The 16,992-nt window shown below is 37.4% G+C and overlaps 1 protein-coding gene across 3 annotated transcripts in view; it reads right to left on the bottom strand.

The window, feature by feature from the left end:
* The window catches only part of LOC133537456 (fibroblast growth factor 12-like), an 80,631-nt gene that overhangs the window by 14,928 nt on the left and 48,711 nt on the right, over positions 1 to 16,992 (bottom strand). For all 3 annotated transcript variants that reach the window (XM_061878475.1, XM_061878476.1, XM_061878474.1), the window contains exons 2-4: positions 14,929 to 15,039; positions 2,184 to 2,287; positions 1,753 to 1,951 (exon numbers count right to left, since the gene is read on the bottom strand). In XM_061878475.1, coding sequence (XP_061734459.1) covers positions 1,753 to 1,951; positions 2,184 to 2,287; positions 14,929 to 15,039 — 414 coding nt within the window. The remainder of the gene's footprint in view (positions 1 to 1,752; positions 1,952 to 2,183; positions 2,288 to 14,928; positions 15,040 to 16,992) is intronic.

The raw sequence follows: 16,992 nt of genomic DNA on the forward strand, positions 1-16,992 counted from the left end.
CTAGTGGCTCTCTGGAGCTTTTTCAAAAATGCATGGAAAATGGAAAAAGATGAAAGGGAAAAAAATATTTTTGTTTTAATATAGTTTCTGTAGGAAGACAAACATGACGCAAACCTCCCTAATTGTCATAAAGCACACTATTTTTATTAAACATGCCTCACTGATTCAAGTATTTGGCGAGCGCCGTTTTGTCCTACTAATTTTGGCGGTCCTTGAACTCACCAAAGTTTGTTTACCTGTATAACTTTCTCCGACTTTCTGGGACATGTTTTATGCCACTTCTTTTTCTGTCTCATTTTGTCCACCAAACTTTTAACGTTGTGCATTCATGCACAAAGGTGAGTTTTGTTGACATTATTGATTTGTGTGTAGTGCTAATCAGACATATTTGGTCACTGCATGACTGCAAGCTAATTGATGCTAACATGCTATTTAGGCTAGCTATATGTACATATTGCATCATCATGCCTCATTTGTAGCTATATTTGAGCTCATTTGGTTTCCTTTAAGTCCTCTTAATTCAATTTATATCTCACGACACACTATCTGTATGTTATATGGCTTTTATTATTTTGCGGCTCCGGACCTGTTTGTTTTTGTATTTTTGGTCCAATATGGCTCTTTCAACATTTTAGGTTGCCGACCCCTGGGCTAGTCGGAGCTAGTAGCTACACAACGGCTAAGCACACAATAGCACACAAGCTAGACATGTGGAATCTGAGCCGAGGATGTTGTTGTGTGTGCAGACTTTTGAGACACTTGTGATTAAGAGCTATATAAATACACTTTGATTGATTGACATGTAATAATTAATTGAACAATATTGCAGTCTTAAACAACACATTTGTCAACATAAACAAGTATCAAATAATTATAGTAGCATATTACTTACACATACAAAGTCTTCATGGTAGAAGAAGCATATTAGAACTTATCCAGTAACAAATGTGTCCGCATCATTCAACTTACTGTGTCATGAGCTTAACTACAAAAATGATTGTGGCCACTAGGTGTTGCCAAAAACAAACACCACTTCATTTCAACTTCATTAAAAGACAGCATCAGCCTATTGCAGACGGTTGACAATAAATAGGTTAGTGTTTTTTTTATACCTACCATTGTTCTCTGTTTGACTCAGTTTACTCGATCAAACCTTTCATAACATTCCACATTACAAAATATGAAGTGTGTAGGATTCCTGCTGATATCGTACCGGATCAACAGCCGTATCGGCCTATGCTGCAGGCTCCGATATCAGTATCGTATCAATTGAAAAAGTTGATATGTCATGTTTGATACATTTGGAAAAAATGCCGTACAAAAACGGAGAAATTTTGGTAAAAACAATGTTTCAAAATAAAAGTGGGGCAAACGAGCTCAGAGAGGTCTATCAAATCAAATCGAACTTTATTTATATCTAATCTGTCTTACACGGGCAAGTGGAAAACAAAGTGATGTACAAAACAAAACAAAACAAAAATACAAGAAGATAAGAAAACATACACATACACACAGACACACACAAAAAACACGATCAGAACTATTAGCAAACACAAAGCCTTAAGGATTTGAGGAAAAACGTCACCTTTGAGGCATCCACACAAGAGAATAACAAAAAAAAAAAAAAAAAAAAAAAAAAAAAAAAAAAAATATATATATATATATATATATATATATATTTTTTTTTTTTTATATATATATGTAAAAATTAAAACGATAGACGTAAATGAGGGCGTTTTACGACGGTCTTACCTTCAATGGGTCTGGGGACAAAGTGCGAGCAGGGTTTGGTTTTCTTTACTCGGTTTCCCTTCATGATGACACCGTCCTTGTTGAGGCCCAGGAACCAGGCTCGGCCTGACTCGTGCTGCCGGTACAGCGTGGACGAGTAGATGACGTAGTAGTTCTCGAACACAGACTCCTTGAACTTACATTCGGCCGTGAAGATGTCCTGGAGAACACACACTGGCGTTAATATTTCCTTTTGCACGCAATCTCAATGAAGAGATGAGCGGAGACAATCGGCAGACGAGGAATGACACTTTAGGCTGAATAATGTATGGAACTGCATCAGTGACAAGGAGGAGTTGCAAGTATGAAGATGGAGGCGGACGTGAGGAAACATTGAAAAGTCAGCTGCCAGCAGATGAATGAGCACATGCGTGGATGGATGGTAATCTTACAGACGTGTAGAGGAAGCCCTCAGCATTCATGGCCATATAGAGTCCAGCCTTCACGCCCTGCATGGCCACCACCCGCAGACCCACTGGGATCAGGTTGAAGAGTGCTGCAGTAACACAAAGACCACGGAGAGAGAAAGTGTGTATGCTCAAAAAGCGTCCAATCCTAATCTAAATCTTGTGCCTCATGCAGCGATTTTAGTCAGAGAGCAACAGTGGCCTCTGCTGGCAGCACTTTGTAATGTGTGAAAAACTACCTCGATGTAAAAACTTTTCGGTTCTCGAACAGGGTTTGTGAATTGAAAAGTTTGTAGAGTCATACGCATTTCTCCAAAAGAAACAATGTAAAAAAAGGATAATAGGTTCCAGCCTCGAAATAAGTCCATAATTTAGTTTTAAGGTTTCTGCACTTTGAATACAATATGAAGTACACCAACAAAGAGGTGATGAATTACAGTCTCAAACAGCACATTTGTCAATCTAAACAAGTATCAAATAATTATAGTATATAAAAGAGGTATAGACTACCTCTTTATTAACAAGGCAAAACAATGACAAGCTGAACTGTTCTGCATGCGCTGCTCTGCCAACACAAAAGTCCCTTTGGTGCCCTCACAAACGATCAGAAAAAACAAAACCCTCAGCTTTAATAACCATATTGCTACAATAATAAACATTTAAAAAAATCCAATCTGTCAAGTCTGGGGATAAACAATATTGAAGATTTATACATTGACTAAACGTTTTCCTTTTTCCAGCAACTTTGTGATCAATGTTCAGTCCCTAATCAACACGTTTGTTTTTAGAGATCTACAGATCCGAAGTTTTGTTCGTAATACTTTTTTCAGGTTTCCAAAACTTACCGACTGACAGTTTTAGATGCTTTTTGGACATTGCTTCCGACTTCAAATGTATTTACAATTACATTTTCATTCAAGCCCAGAGTCTCTTAATTCAATTAAGTCACTTTGCGAGGTTGACTTAGGAGTGACCTTATTTGAGGACAGCTGGACAGAGTTTTTAAGTAGAGTTCGTAAGTCTTCCATTTGTGCGAGACACAGCCTTATTCAATGCAAGCCAATACATCGTACTTATTATACCAAGGTCCGGCTGGCTAAGATGCATTAGGGAATATCGGTATGATCGGTGTCAACAGTCCCAGCTAATTTAATACATATGTTTTGGCTTCGCTCATCCCTGTGCAGTTATTGAGCTGACATTTTTAATACTTCGTCTTTGGTGAAAAGATAAAACCGAATCCTCTAAGCAGACTATTTGGAGTAACTTCTCTATCATCATTCTTTTAGCAAAGAACTTGGTAGCATCGACTACTTTGTGGGCTAGAAGACTTATTGTGTTAAATTGGAAAGCCACAGCGCATCCCTGCCACACCTGCTGGATTAGAGTGTGAATCAGGGAAGTGAATCATATTTATATAGCGCTTTTCTCTAGTGACTCAAAGCGCTTTTTCATAGTGAAACCCAATATCTAAGTTGCATTTAAACCAGTGTGGGTGGCACTGGGAGCAGGTGGGTAAAGTGTCTTGCCCAACGGCAGCGACTAGGATGGCGGAAGCGGGGATCGAACCTGGAACCCTCAAGTTGCTGGCACGGCCACTCTACCAACCGAGCTACACCGCCCAATTTATTTCCCGAAATCGGATAAAATTACGACATTGAACGGTTGTTCTGTAAAGTTTTAGGAAGTATGGGGTGGTATCTTGAAACATGTAAAAGAGACTGATCTCAAATGTTACCTCAATTGAAAGGTAGATAATTGATGAGCCTTTTGTCTGCTTTTGTGTATTGCTGCACCGTGTTGGGGACACTTAGGAGTGCAGTTGTCTGTGGCTTCATGTCGATATTTGCTTGTACTTAATTGACTGATACATGTTTTGTTTTTGTTTTTTTCTTTTAAATGTTATATACAATTTTTGTGGGTTACTTGTTTGGGGGAGGAAAAAAAGAACATTTGACATGTGTTTAATTGTTATTTCTGGACTGCAATTATAAAAAAATCCAATAAGCCAATGTTTTAAAAAATAGTAAAATCCACTTAAAGTATGAGAGGGTAGAAAGGAGAAAATGTGGGATCCGAGCAGAGAATATCATTGTGGCTTGTGCAGCCCTTTGAGACACTTGTGATTAAGGGCTATAGAAATAAACTTTGATTGATTGATTCATTGATTGATTGAGAAAGGAAAGGCTGTATCCGTGCGCTCTTGGAAGAGTTGGCGCTGAACGAGAGGCAGTCTTCTCCTCTGCTGTGAAATAAGTCCGCTTTGGCATCTTTTTACAGAAAAGTCTGTTCTCATCCCAATGAAAAACTTGCTTTAGTACGAAGCCGGCATCCTCAATCTCTTCAATACGAGGAGCAAGCACAAAATGGCTGCCAGCGGGAGACAACATAAATGAAGCGTTCATATACAAAGACGTGGTTTGCAGACCGAGGCATATTTGTCCCGATCGAAAAGTTTGCAAATAGAAGGGTTCGTAAATCGAGGTTCCACTGTACTCAAAGAACAAACGCCGTTCCTCACTTTTCAATTGTAACGCAAGAAGCCATTTGAGCATGTTGGGGCGCTTCCGTGTCGGCGAAGGCTGTTGCGTAATGCCGCTTTAAGATGTCGCTGCAAACAAGATGGCAGTCTTTGAGCCAAGCAGAATGCAGTGGGATCATAAACATCTGTGTGGATTCTGGACTGGCTGGTGTACAAGCTGCTGTGCTGCCAAATGATAAAAGAGCATTGTGGGTGAGGATGAAGAGGAGGAAGGAGAAGAGGAGGCGGCCTGTGGCGATGGCTGATGTTAATCCTCTCAGGGAGAACTGGGAGACAAAGACCGGTTCTTTTTCCAAAGCATCGACATGAATTTAATCTGTAGGTCTTACAGTCCAAACTCCCGTTCAGTGCACGGATCGGATTTATTTACTATTGACATGTATGTCCATGTGATTCATGTGCGATATCACCGTGGTTGCATTTACTCAACACCTGAAACAACCTACATAGAACGCAGAGGTGGGTAGTAACACGCTACATTTACTCCGTTACATTTACTTGAGTAACTTTGGGGATGAATTTTACTTCTACGAGTAGTTTTTATGCAACATACTTTTACTTTTACTTGAGTATATTTATAGAAACGCTACTTTTACTCCGTTCCATTTGTCTACATTCAGCTCGCTACTCGCTACTTTTTTTTAATCGATCTATTAATATTTGTTTTGGTTAATGACAGAGCTTCAAAGTAGAATCTACGCATGCCTGCGTTTCACCAATCACATGCAGTCACTGGTGACGTTGGACCAATCAAACAGAGCCAGGCGGTCACATAACCCGACTTAAACAAGTTGAAAAACTTACTCGGGTGTTACCATTTAGTGGTCAATTGTACGGATTATGTACTGTACTGTGCGATCTACTAATACAAGTTTTAATCAATCAATCAAAAGTGTAAAGGAAAAAAGACACTTTTTATTTCAACCGTACTTCCCGTCAAAAGCCTAAAGACTGATCGCACAGTTCCTGTCTTCACAATAAAAGTGCCGCTCCATCGCGCCTGCGCTAACAAAATAAGAGTCTCCGAAAACCAGCGCAAACAAGCTAGCAAGCCACGGAGTTTGCCGCCAATGTATTTCTTGTAAAGTGTATAAAAACGAATATGGAAGCTGGACAAATAAGATGCCAAAAACCAACGACTTTCATGTAGTATTGGACAGAAAAGAGGAACTTTTTTTCTCCTCCATTTGAAAACGTGGACGTCTGAATCCAATCATTGCAAGTCATCAGAATCAGGTAATACACCACCTTATATTCTTGTCTTCATGAAAGATAGGAATCTATATGTTAAACATGCATGTATATTCATTAAAACACTTTCAACATGTGAACAAAAACGGCAAAATAAATATAAATTATATACTGTATATATAAATATATGTGTATATATATACATATTATATATATATATATATATATATATATATATATATATATATGATATGTGTGTGTATAAATGATTTGCGCGTGTATAAATGATATGTGTGTGTATAAATGATATGTGTGTGTATGTATATGTATATATGAGGTAGATCACCACGACTTGGTCATTTTCTATGTAATTGATAAACGTTGAAAAACTTATTGGGGTGTTACCATTTAGTGGTCAATTGTACAGAATATGTACTGTACTGTACAATCTACTAATACATGTTTTAATCAATCAATCAATCAATCAAATCAATGAAGGCCTACTGAGGCTATGTGCTGTTAAGTTATTGTGGCTCAATGTGCCATTTTTTTTATTTTAATTTAATTTACTATTATTTAATATATATTATTGTTTTAGTTGCTTAAGAGTTATTCCTGGCTCTGAATTTGCTCATTGCTATTTTTATGTTTTTGTGCATTATTTGTTGCCGTAATCAGGTTACTCGTCAGTTACTCAGTACTTGAGTAGTTTTTTCACAACATACTTTTTACTTTTACTCAAGTAAATATTTGGGTGACTACTCCTTACTTTTACTTGAGTAATAAATCTCTAAAGTAACTGTACTCTTACTTGAGTACAATTTCTGGCTACTCTACCCACCTCTGATAGAACGTAGAAATTGTGTGTCTTTGCTGTAGAGCTGAATCTGAAATAAAATGCGGAATAACGGGAAAAGTCGGAATTTTGTGGATGCAGAAAATTGGCAGCCAGAATCTATCAATGCGAGAAAGGTTTAAATAGTTCCAGAAGTATGAAAAAAATTGTTTTTTTTTCAAATAACATTTTTGGGATGACTACAGTGGATTTTTGTGGAAGCTGGGAGTTTTTAGACTGTCAGAAACACACTTCCTCATTTATTGCTGTTAGTTGGTTACGAACAGGACTGCGATAAATACATTTGTGACAAGTACAAATCATTAACTAGATGTCTAATATTTTCATAGCAAAGCATAACAACATTTAAAAAAACCTTCTAAATACGTTTTTACAACATTACAAGAGCCCTCTAAACATGAAATAACACCACGTCGTCTCCTTTGTGCTCTTTTAATCCAGTATAATAATGACGCCGGAGGCTCAGCTCATCAGTGGCTACCATGCTGGTTGGTTTGCTCTCCTCTAGAGACCAATACTACTGTAATATTGATATTTTTAGTTTATTAAGTCATCTCTATGCTTGAAAATGCTAAACTGGAGACCAAAAATTGCGGAGTATGCTTTTAAAAAAATATCCCACCAAAAATACGCGATACGGTGAAGCCGCAATATGTCAAGCGCGATGCGGCAAGGGACGACTGTAGATAGCTTAAATGTTTGGAATTGTTTGAGAAATATGGCCATATTAAACATATTCATGTTTAAATTGGATTTTGTGTTTAGGGTAATGTGGTGAATGTTTTCTTGTTGGATGTTGAATCGGTTGAGGAATGTAGAACTTGTATAAAGTGTCCAAATAACAGTGAAAGGTGATTTTTTTTATTGTGGGGAAAGAATTATGAATAAGCTGGTAACTCAAAACATTCATATCGCTACCATTGAAATGTTTTAGTCAATTTAATCGGTTCCTAACCACCCCAAAACAGCACAATTTTAACATGTATCGTGCCTTTTAAAAATAAAAATAACATTTTAGATAAGAAATATATGAAAAAAAATTGTATATAATGTACTAACAGACTACTAACAGTAGTTTCATGAAGTAATGTAATAATGTACAGCATTTATTTTGGAGAGTGGACTTCTTCGGTATCTCATTCCAACTGATTCTACGTCAAATACACCCTCAGTAGCTTCTTCATGTTTTTATGGATACATGTCCACCGTTTAGGTATGATTTTATTGTCTTTGGCTTGCACAAAAACTGCCCCGTTTCAGTATTGTGCAAAATAGCAGTACTACGCTCGAACCCCTAAACATGTTTTTAATTATTTCTTTCTTTAATTCTGTGAATATCATTCACTACTTCTCGGCACTATCCTTTACGCTCACTTTCTTCAATTCCAATATTGGAAAAACAAAGTGATGTCAACCTCTACCGACTATTGTTCCTGATCTCCGCTCTGACATGTGCTTCTCGTATTCAGCTCCCCTGGGAGTCTTGTGTGGACTCAGAAGACGCAACTGCAGCTATCATCAGGTCGGCTCCAGGCTTCAACAGAGGCCCAGCAGCTATCATCAGGTCGGCTCCAGGCTTCAACAGAGGCCCAGCAGCTATCATCAGGTCGGCTCCAGGCTTCAACAGAGGCCCAGCAGCTAACAGGTCGGCTCCAGGCTTCAACAGAGGCCCAGCAGCTATCATCAGGTCGGCTCCAGGCTTCAACAGAGGCCCAGCAGCTAACAGGTCGGCTCCAGGCTTCAACAGAGGCCCAGCAGCTATCTTCAGGTTGGCTGCAGGCTTCAACAGAGGCCCAGCAGCTATCTTCAGGTTGGCTGCAGGCTTCAACAGAGGCCCAGCAGCTATCTTCAGGTTGGCTGCAGGCTTCAACAGAGGCCCAGCAGCTATCATCAACAATGGCCACCAAAAGAGACATGGAAGAACTAAAGAGATCTAATGAGGAGCTACGGAAATCAGTGGAGTTTATGGCACACCAAATGGAAGCAATGACAAGTAAGCAAGACACTTTGATGGGCATGATGAAAGATATTAAGGAACTGAAGAAGCAAAATGAAGAAAAAGACAAAATGATTATGCAACTGCAAAGTAGATTATCTAATATAGAACAGTATACTAGAATGAACGATGTCATTGTTACTGGTCTGCCAACGCGACCTGCGTCATTTGCTCTTGCAGTGAGGTCCGGGGTCCAGGGATCAGTGCCCAGGGACCAAGATTTGGACTCAGTGGAGCGGCAAGTGGTGAAATTCCTCCAAGAAAAGGGAATTAGCCTAAATGAGGAGAATATAGAAGCTTGTCACCGTTTCCCTCAGAAAGATAAAAGCAAACCGGCAACCATCATTATGAGGTTTGCAAATAGAAAATTCAAAATCAGTCTTTTGCGACAAAGTAGGATGCTCAAGGGATCAAATGTTTATCTCAATGAACATTTAACCAAGAACAATGCTGATATTGCTAAAAGAGCTCGGTTCCTACGCAAAGAGGGAAAAATACAAGCAACATGGTCGTCCAACTGCAAAGTCTACATAAAGCTAAATGGTGCACCTGAGCAGGCACAAGTGCTAATGGTCACAAGCTTAAATGATTTGGAAAAATTTGCATAGACTGTGGTTTGCTGGTTTATATGTTTTTTGTGTTTTTAGGGTTGACATCTATTCTGCAAATCCTTACTAACTTCAAATGTCTATCAAACTTCCCAAAAAAGGACTCAAAATTGCCCACTTGAACATCTGTAGTCTGAAAAACAAGGCAATTGAGTTAGGTAAAATAATGTTTGATAATGATCTACATATAGTAGCAATTTCTGAAACTCATTTGGATGATTCAATTGACAATACTGAAATATTTATACAAGGTTACAATATAATTAGACTTGATAGAGACAGATATGGGGGAGGAGTAGCCTTTTATGTACAAGACCACATTCCAATAAAGCAAAGACGAGATCTCAACTTGACAGATGTAGAGGCAATCTGGATCCAGGTTCACTTGCCACATCTAAAGCCATTACTAATCTGCTGCTGCTATAGACCACCTTCCTCTGATGCAGCACATCTTGAAAAAATATGTGCAATGCTTCAGAATGTTTCTGACACAAACAGAGAAATTTATTTCTTAGGAGACTTAAATATTGACTGGCTCTCAAAAAACTGCCCGATGAAAAGAAAGCTTGATGACACTGCCACTGTATGTAACCTAGCTCAAATGATAAATCTACCAACCAGAATAAATATGAACAATTCTGGTGTATTGTCTTCAACTTGCATTGATCATCTTTTTACTAATTCAGTAGATAAATGCTCAAAGGTTGTTTCAGTGCCAATTGGATTTAGTGATCATAACATGATTGCAATGGCAAGAAAAGTGAAAGTCCCCAAAGTTGGACCCACAATTATATACAAGAGACTCTACAAACATTTCAGTGATAATGCCTTTATTGAAGATGTACATAACATACAGTGGGACAGTGTATTTGAGTCAAAGCATACTGAAGCAGCTCTGCATGAATTCATGAAGTCATTTTCTTCTGTCTGTGATAAGCATGCACCCATCAAGAAACTCACCGTCAGATCAGTCAAAGCCCCTTGGCTTGACTCTGACCTGAGACACTTGATGAAAGATAGAGATAAATGGAAAAGAGTTGCTGTAGATTCAGGTAGCTCAGAGGACTGGCTAGCATATCGCTCTTTAAGAAACAAAGTGACCAAATTAAATAAACAGAAAAAAAGGGTGTACTACCAATCTAGAATTGAAGAAGTTAAACATGATGGCAAAATACTTTGGAGTACTCTCAATCAAATCATGGGTAGAGATAAAAGGGGAAAAACACCAGCATTTATAGAATCAGGTGAAGGATTTATCACCAAGCCCAAAGAAATTGCTAATTACTTCAACAATTATTTCCTAAGTAAAGTTGATACTATAAGAAATGGCATGCTGCCTGTAAGCGGTATTCTATCTGAGTCACTTATTAAAAATGATATCATACAGGACAAAGAATGTACATTTGAATTCTCAGTCACCAATGTATTGGAAATTGAGAATCTATTGTCTGAATTGAAATCTGACAAACCTTGTGGTCATGATAATATAGATAGTAGACTTTTAAAGTTGTCAGCTGGAATAATAGCCAGTCCGATATGCTATATTTTTAACTTAAGTTTTAAAGAAGGAATCTATCCTCAAGTATGGAAGGTCGCAAGAGTGACTCCTCTACCAAAAAATAGGAAAGAAACATTCACTGGATTAAATAGTAGGCCCATTAGCATTTTACCAGTATTAGGAAAATTAACAATTATATTTAAGCAAATTCAAAAGTATTTCTCTATAAATAACATTCATTCAGACTTTCAACATGCATATAAAACTGGCTATTCAACATGCACAGCTCTCACACAAATAACAGATGACTGGCTAAAACAAATTGACAGTAAATTATTAGTTGGCACAGTGCTACTAGATTTTAGTGCAGCTTTTGATATTATTGATCATAAACTACTACTTATAAAACTGTCTGCTTATGGTTTTAAACTCTCAGCGATTAACTGGATGAAAAGCTACCTAGTCAACAGACAGCAATGTGTCATGTTCAATGGAACCCTTTCAAATATTAAAACATTATATTGTGGTATTCCACAGGGAAGTTGCCTGGGACCTTTATTATACTCAATATTTGTAAATGATATGTCATGTATTTTAAAGAATAGTTGCTGTGCAATTTACGCAGATGACACAACAATATATGCACATGCAGATAATTGCACCGACCTGAGCACTATACTACAAGATGAGGTCATGCGGATTTCAAAATGGGTTACAGAAAATAAGATGAAACTTAATATTTCCAAAACAAAATGTCTTGTTATTTGCTCAAAACATGCTCATAGAAAGGAACGCATATTAAATGTTTCTCTGAACGGAGTTCATGTTGAACAAGTTAAAGAGGCCAGGTTGCTGGGAGTTACAATAGATGAAAGACTATCTTGGGCCACTCACATTAAAAACATAGTAACAAAAATGAGCAGAAGCATTTCAATCATAAGAAGAAGTGCCTATTTTTTAACTAACACATCTATGAAGCAAGTTATACAATCCCTTGTATTGTCACATATGGACTACTGCCCAGCAATCTGGTCTAATGCATCTAAACAAGATCTAAATAAAATCCAGCTTACCCAAAACAGAGCTGCCAGACTAGCTCTCCATTGCTCATTTAGGACTGGCATTGAGCTCATGCATCATGAATTGTCATGGATGAAAGTTGATGAAAGACTGGCTTGTAGTTTGATTCTATTTTTAAAAAACATCTATACATACCATAAACCCTCATATCTGTATTCTCAGCTCTTGCTTGCCAGTGACAGTCACAACTACGGTACCAGGCTAGCCCAAAGAGGTGCGCTCACCCGTCTTAAACCCAAAAGTGATGTTTTGAAAAAGACTGTAATGTATCGGGCAATCACTTACTGGAATAGACTTCCACAATATCTGCTATCAATCACCAGCATAGTGGGCTTTAAGAATAAACTAAAAGGAGAAGTATTGTGTAAAGAGATTATTTTAGATTGTACCTAATGTCATGACTGTTTTTATTGACTATTGAATATTTTATTGATTATGGGATAAGCAGCAGAAAATGGATGGATGATACTTTTCCGTCACTTATTGTTTGTCTTTGGTACACTAATGTGTTTTAGGCCATTGGTTCTTTGTTTTATTTTTGCAAAAATGTATACAGTATATCTATTTTTATATTGCTATTTTTATCTTTGGTATGAAAATTATTAAGTAACAACATCTATTAGTATTTTTTGGTTCTTTGTTGTTGCTATTTTTGTATTATGACAATTTATTATTGGATCATGTTGTACTGCATTTTAATCGTTTGTTCTGTGGTTGTGTGATGTTTTTTGCCTGGACCCCAGGAAGAATAGTCTCCACTGCGGTGTAGACTAATGGGGATCCTTAATAAACTAAACTAAATTTATTTAAACTAAATAAACTATAAGATAATGCCAGCAACTAGTGAGCAAGATTTAAATTGCAGTAGTTGAGCATCAAAAAACAGGACTAAATTAACATAACAAATAGAACGATTTTGGCTAGTCAGACATTTGTGTACTGTACTTAGGTCCTGAGAGCGCATATTTTGACACTATTGCAGTATTTACCTGCTTATTGTTCTTTTCTTCTTTTCACACTGTACATTCACCTTCTAGGACATATACATATATTTGCATACATAAATTCATACATATATAAATACATATATTATATTACTTCTTTCATCTCCGTAATATCGCTCAAATTTGTTCCATTTCGCCCACTAGCGACGCTGAGATCATTATTCATGCATTCGTTACGTCTCGTCTCAATTACTGTAATGTATTATTTTTGGGTTTCGCTTTGTCCAGCATTAAAAGATTACAGTTGGTACAAAATGGGGCTGCTAGACTATTGACAAGAACAAGAAAGTTTGATCATATTACGCCTGCACTGGCTCACCTGCGCACTTAAGATGTGACTTTAAGGTTTTACTACTTACATATAAAATACTACACGGTCTTGCGCCATCCTATCTTGCTGATTGTATTGTACCATATGTTCCGGCAAGAAATCTGGCTTATTAATTATTTCCAGAGCCCAAAAAAAGTCTGCGGGCTATAGAGCGTTTTCTATTCGGGCTCCAGTACTCTGGAATGCCCTCCCGGTAACAGTTAGAGATGCTAACTCAGTAGAAGCATTTAAGTCCCATCTTAAAACTCATTTGTATACTCTAGCCTTTAAATAAACCCCCCTTTTAGACCAGTTGATCTGCCGTTTCTTTTCTGCTCTGCCCCCTTTTCCTTCATGAAAGGTGGGGCACAGATTTGGTGACCACAGATGACGCGCTAGCTGTCCACAGTCAAATCCATGTCTTTATGGACCTTGCTGCGTGCACTTGTGCACAGTCATGTTGGAAAAGGAAGGAGCTTGTTCCAAACTGTTCCCACAAGGTTGGGAGCATGGGATTGTCCAAAACGTTTTGATATCCTGGAGCATTCAAAGTTCCTTTCACAAACCCAACTCCTGAAAAACAACCCCACACCATAATTCCTCCTCCACCAAATTTCACACAAGACACAATCCAGTCCGAAATGCACCGTTCTCCTGGCAACCTCTAAACCAGATAGCCAGATGGAAAAGCTTGATTCATCACTTGAGAGAACACGTCTCCACTGTTCTAGAGTCCAGGGGCGACATGCTTTACACCAGTGGTCCCCAACCACCGGGCCGCAGAAGAATTTTTTATAAAAAAAAATAAAAATAAAAAAAAAATAAAGTTTTTCTTTTTTCATTAAATCAACATAAAATACACAACATACACTTACAAATAGTGCACCAACCACAAAAAACTCCCTTTTTCATGACAAAAACGTCCCTTTTTCATGACAAAGAAGAAAAAAAAAAAAAAAAAAAAAAAGAAAAAAAAAGGACACCCCCCCGGGCCGTGGGACAAATTATTAAGCGTTAACCGGTCCGCGGATACAAAAAGGTTGGGGACCACTGCTTTACACCACCGCATCTGACGCTTTGCATTGGACTTGGTGATGTATGGCTTAGAGCAGTGGTCCCCAACCACCGGGCTGGGCCGTGGCCCGATTGAAGAATTTTTTATAAAAAAATAAAATAAAAATAATTTATTTTTTAAAATATTTTTTTATTATTAAATCAACATAAAAACACAATATACACTTACAATTAGTGCACCAACCACAAAAACCTCCCTTTTTCATGACAAAAATGTCCCTTTTTCATGACAAAGAAGAAAAATAAAATAAAATCTAAAAAAATAAAGAAAAAAAACATACATATATATATATATATATATATGTATGTTTTTTTCTTTATTTATATATATATATATATATATATATATATATATATATATATATATATATATATATATATATATATATATATATATATATAAATATATATATATATATATACATACATACATAATGTGATTTCACATATATACATATATGTGAAAGCCAGCTAACGTCTCCAGATTTCACTCCATGATTCCAAATAGCTGGTGCGTTTGGGAAAGAAGGTGGACACACGCGAGCCGTGTGGAGTTAAAGAGAAAACTCACTGTTGTCGCTGTTCTCGTCCTTGTTTCCGTTGATGGTTCCATCAGGCTGCATCTGCAGGAAGAAGCCCTGCTCGCTGAAGAGTCGCGTCACGATACCCTTCAGCTGCGGCTCTGAAACACAACATACACACTCTCAAAATACAGTTTGGGATCAACATTTGAGTGCTCCAAAGGCATCAGCACCCTTTTTGTCCACTTTGAACACTCTCAGCACATTTATTATTCAAGCGCAGGATTATATTTGACGTTAGCGCAGTAGCAACATGTGTCGTCATGTTAGTGGCCATTCAGTGCTTTTCTGTGTTCTGACACAGGCTCGCTTCACTCTGACATCCTTTAAGTTTGTTGCGTACAGAGATGTACCAGCCCCAACAGTAAACTGCAGTCAAATTCTAGACGGTATGTATTACCATTTAATATTTTTAGAATTGATAATCTGTCCCCTATTTTCACAAGTACAACAATTCACTTGCAATGTTGGCGACTACAAAGCGATATTTTCATTTTTAAACCAGTATTGAAAACATCATTTTACACAGTCATATATTTTCATCATCATGATTTTTACTTTTTTTAATACAGAGAAAAATTTACATTGTTTTATTCCACTATCAAATTTGTTCCATAAACTAACACCTTTGATTGAAATACTTTATTTCCATTCTAACTGTTTTACATCTAGATTTACTAAAGCTCTCAGTTCCTTTGTGAATATAATTACTTTCTCTTTTTACAAATCTGTTTTGAATGTTGTCTGGTAGAAATGTTGCATGTGCTTTGTACATGATGTTTAGGATGTAAAACTCTACCACTTCATGAAATTTCAAGAGGTTTAACTGTAACTGTTTGAATATTGGGTTTGTGGGTTCCCTACTTGCAGTTTCAGAAATGTTTCTTGCGGGTCTCTTCTGCAGAAGGAAGATTGGGTTTAAATATATTTTACAGGAACTACTCCACACTTCAATGTTGGATAGGGAACAATCAGTGAGTTACACAACATATACAATGTTTGATTGAGCAATTCCTTTACTTTGTGTAAAATAGCCACAGTTTTAGATATTTTAATCTTTGTATCATTCATATGTGATTATCAACAAGGATACAAAAGACATTGACTTATTTTTGATTACTCAATCTATTATTAGAATGCAGGAAAGCTACTTGCAGTAGCAGCCGTCCATGACAAAAAGTCGGGCCATTCCTCCAATGTCTCCAATGCCATTGATGTGCCGCAACCAGTGGCGACTGCTGTCCGCCCCACTTGCCAAGCTGGAGTCACAGGAACACATTGTGACAGCAATGGGTGGCAAAATGCTAAATAAAAAAATCTCTTTATAAATATTAAAATGAATTTGAGGTATTAAATGCATTGGTGAAAAAGTGAATACTCTGTCCTTGCCTCGATCTTTTTACATTGTTGAAATGAAATGTTGGCAAAGCCCAAACGACTACTTCCGCGTGTCACCAAAGTTACCACAGCATGTAGAAATATGCGTAAGTGAAGCATAAAGTTGGCATGGGGCAGCACACATTTCCACGTCCAGTTCACTCTTGATACATCTCATCTTTTAGCCTGGGGCGATTACACATTTTGCTGGAAGATATATTGACCTACAAATTATTGCCGATAGACGATATAATTCCTTTTTTTGAGACCAAATTAACCATTGATGTAGTGATGTAATGATAATAGAAAATAATAACAGTTATAACATTTGGAGTTAAAACTTTTAAATATCCATGTTTAATAAAACAAACAAATACTAAAAATAAAGAATACTCTGTTAACAAATTTTTGCAAAAAAAAAAAAATCCCAACCAAAAGCAATTGAATAGGTTCTGTCGCTGTTGGGGGATGGAGGACCCTCGAATATACAGAACGATCCATCCATCCATTTTCTACCGCTTATTCCCTTTAAGGTCACGGGGGGCGCTGGTGCCTATCTCAGCTACAATCTGGCGGAAGGTGGCGTACACCCTGGACAAGTCGCCATCTCATCGCAGGGCCAACACAGATAGACACACAACATTCACACTCACATTCACACACTAGGGCCATTTTAG

The sequence above is a fragment of the Nerophis ophidion genome, linkage group LG18 (assembly GCF_033978795.1).
Source record: "Nerophis ophidion isolate RoL-2023_Sa linkage group LG18, RoL_Noph_v1.0, whole genome shotgun sequence".
NCBI lineage: Eukaryota > Metazoa > Chordata > Actinopteri > Syngnathiformes > Syngnathidae > Nerophis > Nerophis ophidion.